At 42.5% G+C, this 14,946-nt stretch overlaps 1 protein-coding gene across 3 annotated transcripts in view; it reads right to left on the reverse strand.

Moving 5' to 3' along the window:
• The window catches only part of OLFM4 (olfactomedin 4), a 49,352-nt gene that overhangs the window by 17,940 nt on the left and 16,466 nt on the right, over positions 1-14,946 (reverse strand). For 2 of the 3 annotated variants that reach the window (XM_035313025.1, XM_035313017.1), the window contains one exon: positions 2,920-3,000. In XM_035313025.1, the coding sequence (XP_035168916.1) occupies positions 2,920-2,931 (12 nt within the window). In that variant the 5' untranslated portion in view covers positions 2,932-3,000. Of the gene's footprint in view, positions 1-2,919; positions 3,001-4,814; positions 4,911-14,946 lie in introns of those variants that run through there. The other variant, XM_035313010.1, reaches the window with a different exon arrangement.

The raw sequence follows: 14,946 nt of genomic DNA on the forward strand, positions 1-14,946 counted from the left end.
GGAAGGAAGGAGGGAGGGAAGGAGAGAAGGAGAGAAGGAAGGAAGGAGGAAAAGAGGGAAGGAGGGAAGGACAGAATATGGCTTAGTGACTATATGGGATTTTCTATAAGACTGTAATTTGCACTGGCATACTGTTTTTTGTATGGAAGGTATAGTATTCCATCCCTTCTGTGTATAACACAGATATATATGTACATACTTAAGTGCATGTTTTAACCAGTTTGCTATCCACAGAACAGCATAACATGTACTACACATATGCATGTGTTTCCACATATAGGATAGTGTGATCCACACATGGTATACTCAAACATAAACTACAGTCTTGATTACATAGAGCTATCGGCTTTTCTAGAGGTACCATGCTTATTCCATATGTTAAATAAGCCCTTCATAAATGTATTTAAATGTTCAACCAAAATGATCCTCCCCAAAAATAACTCCAAGTTGTACATTTAAATTCCCTATGAGAAACAATAATTATATTTTAATATTGGTGTTAAAAGAGAGCCTAGATTCGAAGGCAGAGCTTCAGTTCAGTAAGTGATATTTATATGCATGCCAAGAGATGGTTTCCCCAAAGGAGCAGGCAGCCTGGGCAGGCAGAACTGCTTCCACTCTTCCATTGACATTACTAACACCAGCATCACTATGTTGATGAGACCAAGAAGCACTGTTTAGTTAAGGTTCTCCTGGATCATCAAGTGTTTCAATCAAAATATAATACCAGTCAAATGATAACCATATAACAAAACTGTCTTTCCTCATCCTGTGGAAAAATGCAAAAGACAGGCTGTTACTTTTGATGGAGTTCTATGTTTTTTAAAGTTTAATAATTTACACTGAATCTTTAAAAGAGAGCAAACTGTCCTAGCCTACAGCAAGGACTTGACAGCAGTATTCACTCTGTAAAATTAAGTTGTTAAATATACTTAGCTGAAGCTATGAGAAATGTTCCTTTCTCACATCTCTTCAATTTAAGAAGGAGAGTAAGAACCAGCAGGTACCTGATCTGCTGAAAACTGGGAAATTTATTCATCTGCTTAAATGTGGACTTAGGGTTACAGCCTCAAAACTGCCTAGCCATTTCAGTGCTTAACATCCAGCTACACTGCAGTCCAGCAGCATTCACAGATTATAATTCTGAAGTAGCTGCTTCCTCTTCCTAAGAAAAAGGATGGGATCCACAGAAACCACATGGCAGGGACAGAAAACATCTCAGCTGGACAAGGAAAAGGAGGGGGTTTGGGTCCTGCTACTGAGTCTCAGAGAGAGATTCCTAACTCCATTCAACTTTCCAGAGGGACCTGCATTGGCTCTAGAGGTGGGTGTGTGCAAACCTCATGGAAGTCAACAGGACCAACTGCAAGGTCCTGCATCTGGGCTGGGGCAATGCCAAGACTAAATACAGGCAGGGCAGAGAATGAATTGAGAGTGGCCCTCAGAAGAAGAACCTTGGGGTGCTGGTTGATGAGAAGTTCACCATGAGCCAGCAATGTGTGCTTGAAGCCCAGAAACCAACCGTATCCTGGGCTGCATCAGAAGTGTGGCCAGAAGGGTGAGGGAGATAATTGTCCCCCTCTGCTCTGCTCTCATGAGACCCCACCTGGAATGCTGTGTTCAGCTCTGGGGCCCTCAGCACAAGAAGGACATGGACCTATTAGAACAAGTCCAGAGGAGGACATGAGGATGATCAGAGGACTGAAGTATATCCCCTGTGAAGACAGGCTGAGGGAGCTGGGGTTGTTCAGCCTGGAGAAGAGAAGACCCCAGGCAGATGTTATAGCAGCCTTCCAATATCTAAAGGTGGGCCCACAGAAAAGCTGGGGAGGGACTCTGTTAGGGATTGGAGTGATAGGATAAGGGGGAATAACTTTAGACTAAAAGAGGGTAGGTTTAGATTAGATATGGGAAGAAATTCTTCACTCAGAGGGTGGTGAGGCACTGGAACAGGTTGCCCAGAGAAGCTGTGGATGCCCCATCCCTGGAAGTGTTCAGGGCCAGGCTGGATGGGGCTTTGGGCATCCTGATCTAGTGGGAGGTGTCTTCTTCCAACCCAAACTATTTTGATTCTGTGATTCTAAACTCTCTGCTGGAGGCATAGATTTAATGCTCTCTCACAAGAGGTCCTTCCACAAATTCCAGATGCCATTCTGGGCTAATTTGGGTGATGAAGTCCTGCTGTCAAGCTACGTCTTTGGCCTGATCTGGAGCGGTGCATTTTGGATAAACACTGTTCTTGACAATTGGGTTGCAGGCCCATTCAGAGCAAGTGTGTTCTGTTGAATCACCTCCAAAGGAAACATGCTATTGAGCTGTCACTGACAAAGAGAGGGAAAGAAACCAACTCCTGAAATCCACAGGTCTTGGAGTTGAGCACTGTACAAGAAGGCACAAAAATCAGATCGAAGCCCTCTAACAGGAAAGAGAATACAATTTCAGCCAAGTAGAATGAGGAGAATCGTGATTTTCTCAGCCCCAGCAACCACCAATGAACACTTTTCATAGGTGACAGAATGTAGCTTCAAGGCCCTAGTCTAGTTTAGACAGGGAAGACAGAGTTGACAAGCACCCTTCACCTTCCTCCCGGGAGACCATAACCACCAAAGTGTTTGGCATATTACCCCACGGCACCAGCTGTTTCATGTTTGGGGTCCCATTCAGAAGTCATGAGGACAATCTGAAATCTTTATATATGACCAAAGCACTGAATGACACAGAAGCATTACTAATGACTTTGGGAACTCAACATTGCCTAAGTCATAGATATAAAATACCTACAAGCCTATTCCTGGGCAGCCCGACTTACCTACATAAGGGTTAAACCTCCAAGTGAGTGCATAACATTTAAAAAATAGGACACAATTTCTTAATTATGCTTTTTTCTGGACTTTATTGAACAGTAAGTAATTGTCATACCTCTGGGGTCATGCGCAGGTGGCTGGCAGTTGTCTCCCTAGGCTGACTCAGATACTGAAGAGTTGTATCGATAAGAGGAGTCTAAAAAGGAAAGAAAAGCTTTTTTAAGTGTGAATTCCTGCATTTGGCACCATCCTTTCCCCACCAGCTAGCCCCTATCCTGCAGCTCCAAAGCACTTTGTTTTGATTATGGGAGCCATCCCCAGCAACTGTAAAATTAATTGGCTTTCCTAAGCAGCAGCTAATGAGACTAGCATTTCCCACAGCATAGTGTCACTTCGTGGACACCTCTTCTCAAAGAAATGCTAAGTGTGACCAGCGGAAGGCAGGGGATGCTCAGCCTGCCCAAAAGGTGTGAGCTGGGGCTCTGACAGACATATCACCAAGAGCCTACCATGGCTCTACACAGCACGCTGAGGATGGTATATCATGGTGATGCAGCACACTGTGACCCATCAGAGAGCCTCACCAAAACCTGTGGCAAGATGGGAGCTGTGGTGAGGCACCCTCAACGTCAAATGGCATGACAGACTGGGCCCCAAATGGGCTTCCCCCACAAGAGAACACCCACTGCTCTGTCTTTCTGCATTTCCCATACCCCAGCTGGAGCTCCATTCCTGAGGAATGGTGGGGAGCTCCAAGTGGCTGGCAAAGAGACGGTCTATTAAAGAGTACAGCATAAACAAGCTTTTGTGGGACAGTTTGTCAAAGAAACCCATTTGAACAACCATTTGTGTGTTCAGACGACCACAGTGGAAATGGTGGTAACAGCCAGTAACAATTAACAGTGGCAGGACAGAGAGCACCATAAATTGTGTAAATTACACACATTCAGAACTAACTCAAGCAGGAGGAGGAGAAATTTCTCCCATATTAAGTTTCCTCTCATCAGCATATATTTAAACCTCTGTCTTAACTTTTGCAGCTTTCTGTTCCTTACCCAGGTAAATGCACCTTCCCAGGAGATGCTGACTTCACTGACTGTATCCACAGCACTCCCAAACTTCAAAAAAAGTAACTAGGGGAATGTAAGATTTTTCTGGCTGGTGACTAAACCAGACAAATCAGTCATTGGGAACCACAGTGGGAGTCTTCTTAATGTTAACTCAAAACGAACAAACAAACAAACAAAAAAAAAAACATAAAGCAGTCATTTGGGGTCAACCTAAAACAAAATATTTTGTTCCATTTGGGAATGCTTTAAAGCTATTTGCAAAACTTTTCCTCTGACAATTTGACTAGTTTTAAATTAAAAAAAAAAAAAAAAAAGGCAGTACAAAAAAATAAATCACTGATAATTTTTATTTTTCAAAATATTTTCAAAGTTTTCTCTTCTCCCCTCTTCCATTATTTTTCTTTTTCTTTTCTTTTTTTTTTATTTCTGATTGATGGCTTTGATTTGAACTTCTCTATTGCCCAGCCAGACACAGTTTTAGGGCAAAGAGGGAAAGCACCTCACAAAGAACACCCAGCATGGCTTTCATGTGCCTGGACATTGATTATGACAACAATGATGCATCTGGTAAAGCCCCCACCTCCCAACTCCTTCCACATCAAAGATGTGGATCCTTCCCTGTTATAATTAGCCTTTGCTAATTAATTAGAAGCTACACAGAACATTAATATCCACTCAGATCCTCAGTGGGAGTTGCACTCATCTAACCAAAGGCAGAATTTGACTCTGATTTTAAACCCATGCCTCATTTTTATATTTATTACCCAGTCCCTATACATTATCTTGGGGGAGGATGTAGGAATACCTTAAGGTTTCTCCATGCAAAGATCTCAAATTTGCTTAATAACTTCTCAGCAACCTGGAAAGATTTTACACCAACCTAAATGGCATGAGAAGAAATGAAGGCACCAATGCTTATGTTATCAGACCCCCATCTTACCATGTTTGTCGTTGCCACTGTGCTTGAAGCCTGTGTGATCATGCTCAGCATGAGGAGCAGCAGAGCCACCTGTATGTGCTTCATCTTCTCAGCCAGCAGATGTGATAGCCAGGGGACAAGGGAGCTCTTTTATTGTAGACTCTGGGGATTTCCCCAGCCAAATCTTAAGGAACTTGCATGATATTTTTTAAGTTTTTTGGGGAAGCAATGTCATGAAGTCATATAATAATAGGTGTCAAATGACTAATGCACAAAGAACATACAAGTTATGCACTGTCGGAAATTAACTGTCGTCCAATTACTTAACAAGAAAGCCTTCCCATATGGTGCAGTATCTAATCTTAATCTAGGTTACGCAGGATACCAAGTGCTTATTTGCTACAGTGGGTAGATAGACTTTTCCTCATAATGTGACTCAGACACAAAACTTCTTATAGACCCATTCTGAGGTATGCAGACAATACAGGTCAGAACAGCAGGTCAGGTTAGACTTTTCACACACCAGGAACACCCTTCCTGTATTTCAAAGGCCAACAAACCTTTTACGATCAGTAAAATGTGGGGTCTCAACTCTCACATAGCACAGGTGGGACACAGTCAGACTTCCTCCTCCCATTTCCCTTCTAGTAGTTATATCTTGTACGTTAACACAGTGTATCCATTAGTGTTTACCCATACTTTAACTCTGTGTACCCACTAATGCTACTCAATTGTTCTCCTTCTACAGAGCTGCATGCCAGCTGACCACAATAATTCACTGTCCTGTCTCTGAAGCTCTGATCTGTAAAGCAATAAAAAAAAGCTGTAGACAATGTGTAGTGTAGCCCCACGCTCCCCATCTGCAGCTTGGAGTTAGAGCCCTTTTTCACCCTCATGGTAATCCCAAGCTCAGCTCTGTGGCCTGGGACAGGCCATCACACCACCAGGGATGATGGAAGAATATGGAGAGACATGGGTTTGGTCTACGGGTAATTTCAGCCACTGCAAACCCATGCAATAGCATTAAGGATGTTAACATTAACCTCAACCCTACACCTTCCTCCCTAAAACTATTCCCTGCTTCCTGAAGGGCAGAGAGGGATCACACTACAGTATGACTGGCAGTATTTGCCTGCAGTTCCCAAGGCATTCAAACCACAAAGTGAAATCCCCACTTCCAGAAAGCTACAAGCTACCACCCTTGTGGAGTCAGCTGCGAGCCCTCAAGCTCTCATCCAGCAAAAAAAGAAATTAAAATTACTCTCCAGACTTGGTAGATGACTGTGAAGATTAGCTTGCGAGGAATTTTCCAGTTGGGACAGAGAAGATGGTCATGTCTGTGCTTTTGCCAAAGAAGCCAAGAAGTCCCTAGACCAAAACATGTCATTTGTTGTCCCTTCCCGTGCCAGTGCCTGTATCGTCAATGAAGCATTTGCAGTTTCCTTCTTCATTCTGGCCACTGTGTGGTCAGTGGCTGCAGTGGCGTGAGAGTGGAGAAAGTGGTTGGGAGACCCTTATTCTTTATGAACACTGGAAGGCAGCAGTAAGAGCAGGAGCAGCAGTATTACCTCTTGTGAAACACGTCTGAAAACACATCTGAAACAGCTTTTTTGTTGCAATCACAGCATTATCAGCTCCAGTTTACAAATGGAAAAAAAAAAAAAAAAAGAGGCTTATGGTAGATCCAAACTAGGAAAGTCTTCAGAGCAATGAAGTCCATTATGGGTGACATTTTTAACCACAGCCTTGCATAAGCTTAAGCCCCCAGATAGATTCATGAAGCTGGCAGCAGCATCTTTTTGAGTAGCTTATTTTGTAGGGCATCTGTTCTTGCAAAAACACTTTTCACAGCAGAAGTGGCATTTCTACTGGAGGATTTCATGGTACAGCTAATAATTTAATGTAAGGTAGACAAGACCTGGAAGGCATGTAATAGCATCTAAGCTCAAAGAACCAGAGCCATGGTGGTAACGCAATAAACCAAATCCAGGCCTCTTCCTCCCAGGTTATAGCAATCTGCTTTCCAGGAGTAAATCACAGTTCTTTGAAGGGAATGGAGAGACTTAAGCTGTCCTTAGTGTTTTTGTAAGGGCACAAGCCCTGATCCCCCATCCAAGAGGATCACACTGGCTCACATCACAGCAGTTATAGGCTACCAACCATTCTCTACACTGCAAGAAAAACACTTTGCCCACTCCAGAGGAGAGTTCAGGTGAAAAACAGCACATACATTACTGCAGGCAACCAGTAAGTCAATTCTAAATCCTGGTTTACTCTCAGATTGTGGTATCCTGATATTGCATAACCACAACTTCTTTCCCAGCCTGCTTTTTGTGTGAATGAACTAATCTTCTCCAAACAAAACTGAAGGATGTCCTGGAAACAGACCAAAAGGTGCTATTGATGAGGGTTTGTTCCTTATTGACCCTGCTGGGTCCTAACCAGCCCTCTGATGCCGTCCCACCAGGTCTTGTTCTGACAAATACCTGCCATCCTGGCACATCCCTTGTTAGGAAATACTGCTCTGGTGGGCTGCAACCCAAGGTTACGTTATGGTGGGCTGCAGCCCAAGGTTAAATTCAGATATTTGACCCAAAGGGCCCAGAAGAGACCGAAAAGGACAAGTGCTTCTTCATGTGGATATGAGGGAAACAAGCAGGCTGCCGTAACAAGCCAGCTCAGAGCAGGGTGTAAACGGACCATCCCGCAACAGTTTTCCTTAAAATCAGGCCTCATTCCCAGGGACAGAGGCATTTAGCAGGATAGACGTAGCCTCAAGGGAGAGCCTAACATACAGAATAGGGAAGACAGCCTGATGGTACAGAAACACCTATATGTACAGAATGCTCAGGGAAGACCTTATTGCTCTCTACAACTACCTCAGAAGAAGTTGTGGGGAGTTCTTCTCACAGAAAACTAGGGATAGGACTAGAGGGAATGGCCTCAAGTTGCACCAAGGGAGGTTCAGGTTGGAAATGAGGAGACATTACTTCTCAGAAAGAGCAGTCAGGCATTGAAATGGGTTGCCCAGGGAGGTGGTAGAGTCACTGTCCCTGGGGGCATTCAAGGAAAGGATGGACGTGGTGCTTAGGGACATGGTTTGGTGGTTGACAGTGGTGGTAGGGGGCTGGTTGGACCAGATGATCTTGGAGGTCTCTTCCAACCCTAATGATTCTATGGTCCTATAGACACTGAACAAGCTCCATTCTCCATTCTCAACCCACACAGCAGTGCCTTGGGAGCCTGCAAACTGCTTGAAGGCAGCTAGCTATGGCATGCACAAGCCCACTGACCTTGCTAAGGCACCTGGAGTCCTGCTGGCTACAGAGGACAACCTAGCAGCACAGGCGGCCATACTTGCAGTCTCCAGTGCATAGCAGACAAATGCAGATTTAAAGGCAGCTTTGGGCAGATAGCATAGACACAGCTTGTGAGTTTGGAGCCTGGATCTCTAATCAGGAGAAAAACCTGTTTTCTGAAATAACAATGAGCCTCTGTTCCTTCCAGAGGCAAATGAACTGCAAAACACACATAACAGCTTCTTGCCCGGTTTTTCTTTTATTTGTGATAGCCAGTCCCGATAAAAGGAAGCAAATATTAGCCAAGAAATGATAGCTAATCAATCTCTGGCAATTTCTCTTGTATATCTGTTTCCACATTGTCTTACAGAGACAATAGGGATCTACATTTTTCTTCCTAGTCTAGGCAAAATTACTAGAACATGTAAGTATCTTTAGATCAATGAAGCACCCTTCATCTGAAAAATAAGTCAGGCTTTCTGTCTGCATTTTAAAGGAGAGAAACTGTGCTTACATGCCATAAAAGAAGCTTGCACTTCTTTAGGAATTTCCGTTTGAAAAAAAAAAATACATACAGGAATTTTCTCTTTGAAGAGCTGCACCCACCATTACTTCCTTGTTGTGCAACAGACCTAGTGGGCAATTGGGGGCAAAGTCCCTTGGGCACAGACCTTCTCTTTGATTTCAGAGGGAGTTAGACACCAAAATGCTTTTGCAAAGAAAAGAAACAAAAACTTTATTCTCTCTGAGACCTGTTCAGCAGAGCCCTTCTCAAACCCAACCTAACTTAGCCATTATGTTTATTATGGCAGGGATTATTGTGATTATCATTCAGCAGAGATAGGCGATTCAGATTATCTGCTGTCCAAAGCTGCTGGCTCAGTCTGAAGTCTTTGGAGTCAAATACTATTTGATCATACTTGGTGGTATGAATATAACATGTGGAAAAGGGAGTATTTCCATGCCTCAGAGGCACGTGTTGACATCAAATGCATTAACAAGAATAAGAGGCACTCATCTATTACAGGAACAGGAACCAAATTACACATGCAGAATTAAAGGCACAAAGATATACCTTGTTTCAGTTAGCTTAACAGGCCATTGACAGGATGAAGAATTGAATGTAGGTTACACATCTTGGTTCCAACTATCAAATCATCATGAACTCATATATTTATTCAAGCTTATGTGACAATCTCAAATTGTTTCTGAACTGCTCAGGACATTCCCAGGACAGGCTTATGGTGTACTTTCTTACAAAACAAATAAAAATTAAAACCAAGAAGATTCAAAATGGGATGTAATATCTAATTGTGTTAACCTGACAGAACAGTTCAGAAAGTACTGCACTGCACCTTACGTTTTGCAAGTCTAATGTAAAAACATTTCCACTCTTCGCCTGCAGATGCGTTAAGACACCAAGCCTCATGGAATCAGCATTCCAGTGCCTGTCGTCCGGTTCCCTGTATACTGCGGATTTAGCAAAGCTTGCCTAAAGCTTGTAAAATCCCCACTCCCACCAAAAGATGTATTTCTGAAGTAAAGCCAAAAAGACAGAATATATATATATATATTAATTCAAATTAATCATGTGACACGAGAACATAGCAGATAATATTCCTTTTATTCATTTTTTTTCTTTTTTTCTTTTTTTTTAAAGGTGTTTGCAAAATGTTTTTTTCCTGAATCTAACCAACTTGAGCTTCTTTGGTTATAGGATCATCATGTAGTGAAACAAGAAGGTCCTAGTGGGCAGTGCTCTTTGGTAAGATATTATGTAACATTTGACACCATAAAATCCTACTATTTCACAAGATCATTGTCAGACATAGCCCTGTTCTACTGTGCTAACCACTTTACATATTACTTGCCCTTTTTCCCCTCTAAGAGATTCACATGCTTATGCAATGTATTTTGGTGTCACCTACCAAAAAGACCATCTTTTTGGAAGTCATTATGCAAGTACTTTCATTTAATCCCTTTATCAGTAGCATGTCAGGTTAGTGTTTTAAAAGCCATCCCTCTGGGCCATGTCCAAAGTAAGAAAGAGTATGAGAAATGCTATCTCCTAGTTTAAAAAAGGTTTTAGTAAGGATGAGTCTCAGTTTTACAAAACTGTAAGAAAGATTCCCTTTCCTGTAGTAGAATAAGGCAAAAAGTACTATTTGCAGAGAGAGCAAAATTTCCTTTACAGTTTTAAAAATGCCACTGACATAAGCTGAGCTGATTGAGCTGCCAAAACTGAAAAAAAAAAAAAAAAAAAAAAAAAATTACAATGCCAAAGAAGAAAGACTTAAGCAGAAGAAGACAGCAGGTGAGGTATGTGCCAGACAGAAGGATGAGGAATGATTAACAACAGATTCTCTGACTTGGCAGAAGAGCTTGTTACTTTTTGAAACAAAGCAACCTAGAGACTCTTGGATAAATTAATTATGTCTAGTCGTAATCTGCCTGTGAGTTCAACGCCAAAAGAAATCAGGGAAATGTAGTCCTGTTCTGTAAGAACAGGAAGACAATGAGAAGAAGAGAGGAAGGATGGCATAAAAGAGAGAGCATAAACAAAAACTGGCACGTTTTGTTAGAGAACATCAGAATGCATGAAAAGCAAAACCTAGAGGAGACATAAATGTGTATATATGAAATATGAACAGCAGTGCCAAAGTATGCTGATATGGAGAGTAAGAATGAAATCCCACTGCAAGGACACTTAAGATGCAATAACTGCTTCATTAAGAGAAACAATAATAAATCCAGAGAGTGGGGTATACTCATATAGCATGATAAAGAAGGGCAGAAGAAAACATTTGGGATGAGAAGGGTCAAAGGACAACCAGGCTAGGAAAGAGGTGTGTTTTTGCACTCAGATTAAGATGCATTTGCATGGAGGATTAGCCACGTGTATAAAGACAGGAGAAACCAGCATGAAAATGCTTTTAAAGAAGAAAGAATAATTGTTCAACAATAACCTGGAGCAATGAGAAGGCAGGGGGCTTGTTATTGCTGACAACAGATAACTGTTCCATCAAAAGGCATCTTGGAAACAGAGCCAGTAAGAAGTTGAAGCAAATTATTCACTTTAGTATTAAGTTGAAGTTGCTTTTCAGAAGTAAAATTCAATGAACAGTTAGGAAAGACTCCAACCTAGTAACAGTTCTCTTCTCACCCAAGCTGCTATTTTTTTCAGCTCTTTAGTACACTGCAATCGAAACTCTCTGAATCTTGTTCTTTCCCCTTTCCCCTCTAAATCCATGTCCAGTGATGAGAATTACTATGCCTTCGGAAAGACTTGTTCTTCATACTTATGTCCTCAGTCCCAGGGAACAGAGGAACATGTGGTCATGGTCTGAGCCACTGACTCCAATCCCAACACTCACAGGCACCTATATAATAAAGACTTAATACAGAAAGGTTCTTGAAACATCTGCTCCACATACCACCGTATTGCAGGTCCCAAAACATTCCACCCCTTTGAACAACTAGACCTTAATTAATAAAACAAAAGCCACTTCTCTAATGCTTGCACATGGCTCTGGTTGGTGAATATAAATACAGCCACTTGACCAAAGGGAAGACACCCAGCTGCTTTTATGACTCGACACGTTCCAGGCAAACTGCTGCCTCTGTCAGCTCACAGAGCAGCACTAGACTCACACACCAATGGCCCCAGCTGCTCCATGAATGAGAAATGTGGCCAGCCCAGGCAGCAGGCAGTGAGTGTTTCATGAACACATGGCTCAATATGCACATTCCCTGCTGTGCTGAGTTAATAGATGGGAAAGAAAAAGTCTTCTCCCCCCATAATAAAGCCACATCTGAATGTTGCGGTCATCATCATAGAATCACGGAATCACAGAATGGTTTGGGCTGGAAGGGACCTTAAAGGCCATGTAGTTCCAACCCTCCCACCAGACTTTGTTGCCCAAAGCCCCATTCAGCCTAGCCTTGAACACCTCCAGGGATGGGGCATCCACAGCTTCTCTGGGCAACCTGTGCCAGTGCCACACCATGCTCATAGTGAAAAATTTCTTCCTTATATCTAATCTAAATCCTTCTTTCCTTTTAAAATCATTACACCTGCCTTGCTGAACTTCATGAGTTCCACACAGGCCCGGCTATCAAGCATGTCCAGGTCCCTCTGGATGGCATCCCTTCCTTCTATCTTATCAACTGCACCACTCATCCTATCTGCTCCTCTTCTTCTTACTCTTTCTACTCATTTTGTATCTCAGCACAGGGTTTTGCCTTCACCACCCTAAGGAAGTGATGCAATAAATGATTTTTCGTAGAAGTTGTACCAAGACTTTCCTTCTCACGGATACAAAAAGAAGCTCTCCCCCCTATTTATTTAAACAATGTAAAGCACAGTATGTTCAAGCCCACCAAAAATGTTAGTGACCACATGTTCTTAAAAGACAAAATCTTCTTGGCATGGTAGCAATAGGTCCTCCTTCAGATCTTCATCTTCAGCCAGACATCACAATGAAGATAATATGGAAAATACCTGGAGCTGGAATAAGAAATGAGGACTAAACTTAATGACTATTGGCTGGATACAACTTCATTTAGCCATTAGCATCATGAATATTTTCACATTAATATTATATAACCCCAAGGAGGCCTGTAACATGCATTTCAAAGGCCTCATTGGCTTCCAGCAAGGAGAATATTCTCATGCCTTTCCTGTGGCACACACACCTACCCCACACCTACTGAGCCTGCTTGGAGCATTGTTACCACCAGAGCATGAATATATCCAGGATCAAGGTGTGGCCATTGCATCTTCAAACAGCCCGATATCATGCGGCACAGACTTGATGCATTCATATATGAGATAGACTATATAGGGACTTGAGTATGATCCAACAGAATAGATGAGCAGCTATTTGCATGAGTAATCTCTTCTTTTCAGCTACATTCATCAATCTGGAATTAGGGGTGGGGGGTGGGGGGGGGGGGGGGGAGAAAAAAAAAGAGAGAGCTCACATCCAGATAATGCTTGACCCTAGAAAATAAAGTGCTCATTTGGTTTTATAAACTATTCATCTGTTTTATTTTGCTGTACCTGTAGACAGACGTGTGCTCTGGGCTTTACTATGGACACAATAATACATTCTGACCAGATAGACATTTTGCATAATGGGAACTGCAAGCAATGCCAGTGCAGCCTTGTTCTCCTAGAAATAGATGGAGCACAGGAGAATGTGCATCCTGGGCACAGTGGAGGAGGGACGCGCTCAGAGATTTTCTCTGTAGCTGGTTAACCTGAACTCTAACAAAAGTGGCAAGCCAGATATCTGCAAATCTCAGGATGGGATAGGCTGTTTCACCTGCAGTTGCAACTCAGCCTACTCCTCAGAACCAATTAGCATACCGGCTTTCAACTTTTGAGACAAATGAAGCAAGGAAGTCTGAAGAAAATAGTGTGACCCAAGCAGCCCACCCTCTCCCCACCCTGGGGAGCCTCGAGGAAGGAAAGCTTTCCTACAATATGGCTCACACTGTAACATGCATGCTGATTGTTTTCTCTGCTGTTAAGAGTACTGTAGGCTTTCTAAAGACTGCAGAGTTTATTAGTCCAATCCATCCTCAGCTGTAGTGAGCTTAATCCAGTCACACAGAGAGCATAGGTAACGACCTCTGTATTAACACATTTACAAGGGCAAATGCCTCATTTTCAGCCTTTTGTAATAAAGCCAAATTTCAAATGTCTGAGCTCAGTGTTTGCCCTAATGTTTTTTTAAGACTCAGGAGGACCAGAACAATTTTTTGTTGCTATTGCTTTGAGAATGAGGTTAAAGGAGAACAGACAGTTCTCCTGAATGCTGTTTTTTTTGGCAGAATTGTGAAAAGCCTCACTGGCTTTCAGAAGGAACCCAGCAATCAAATGAACCTAGTGCAGGGGCTGAAAACTGTTTCTTGCTGAGCTCAAGAAAAATCTGATTGAATTTTGCCAAGTTACAAATTCATATTTTACAGAAAAATATCACATATACAATATAAGGTCATTCGTATAACAGTGGGGAAAGTCTCTAATGCACAGACCCAAGGGTAAGCTGCTGAGCCACAATACCTCTCAGGCATCTTTGGACAAGTCTCTGTGCCTGGTTAATCTCACTGCACCAGCAGAAGATGGTGCTGCACCTAGCTGCCCCCCTGCAACAGTTGAGTGCCCCCTCAATAGAACAGAATATGAGCCCTCACCCCTGTTCCAGTTCACAGCCCAGTTTAACCCCTTAGTGAAACTGGGTTTGTGCTAAGATGGTGCCCTGTAAACATGAGTGGTGAGACTTGAATGAGCACATGCTCCTGTCTGATATCTGCCACCCCAGCGGGAACTTCTGACAGAGTGGCTGTGATAAACAGCAGAGAAGGATGGGGAAGTGATAACATCTTGAATTGCTATAGGTTGGATTGCACATGAACGTGAGTTGGAGTACTCACAAAAGCTTGCAAATGTAATTCAGAACATATGGCATGTTCCCGGGGGCCTGTTTACACAACAGTGTATTTAGACTGAGACACTGACAACTTAAAGAAAAATAAGACTCTCCTCAATCATTCTTTGCATGGGCTCTCTTATTTAAAAGTATGAGTGACTGATTCTCGAATAGTTTAGTCCTCCCTAATTTGAACTAGGCTAATTCAAAAACAACACCCCAACTATGGAATTGGAGCACCCGCCTAAAGAATGAATAGGTATTAATCGATCTCTACGTAGACAAGTCTGGAACAATTTCTCAAAACACATATCAAAAACAGGTAAGAGTGTAGCACCAGAGGAAGTGAGAGTAAAACAGAAAGATGAGCAGAAAGAAAGAAAGAAAGAAAGAAAGAAAGAAAGAAAGAAAGAAAGA

Source organism: Oxyura jamaicensis, chromosome 1 (genome assembly GCF_011077185.1).
Source record: "Oxyura jamaicensis isolate SHBP4307 breed ruddy duck chromosome 1, BPBGC_Ojam_1.0, whole genome shotgun sequence".
Lineage (NCBI taxonomy): Eukaryota > Metazoa > Chordata > Aves > Anseriformes > Anatidae > Oxyura > Oxyura jamaicensis.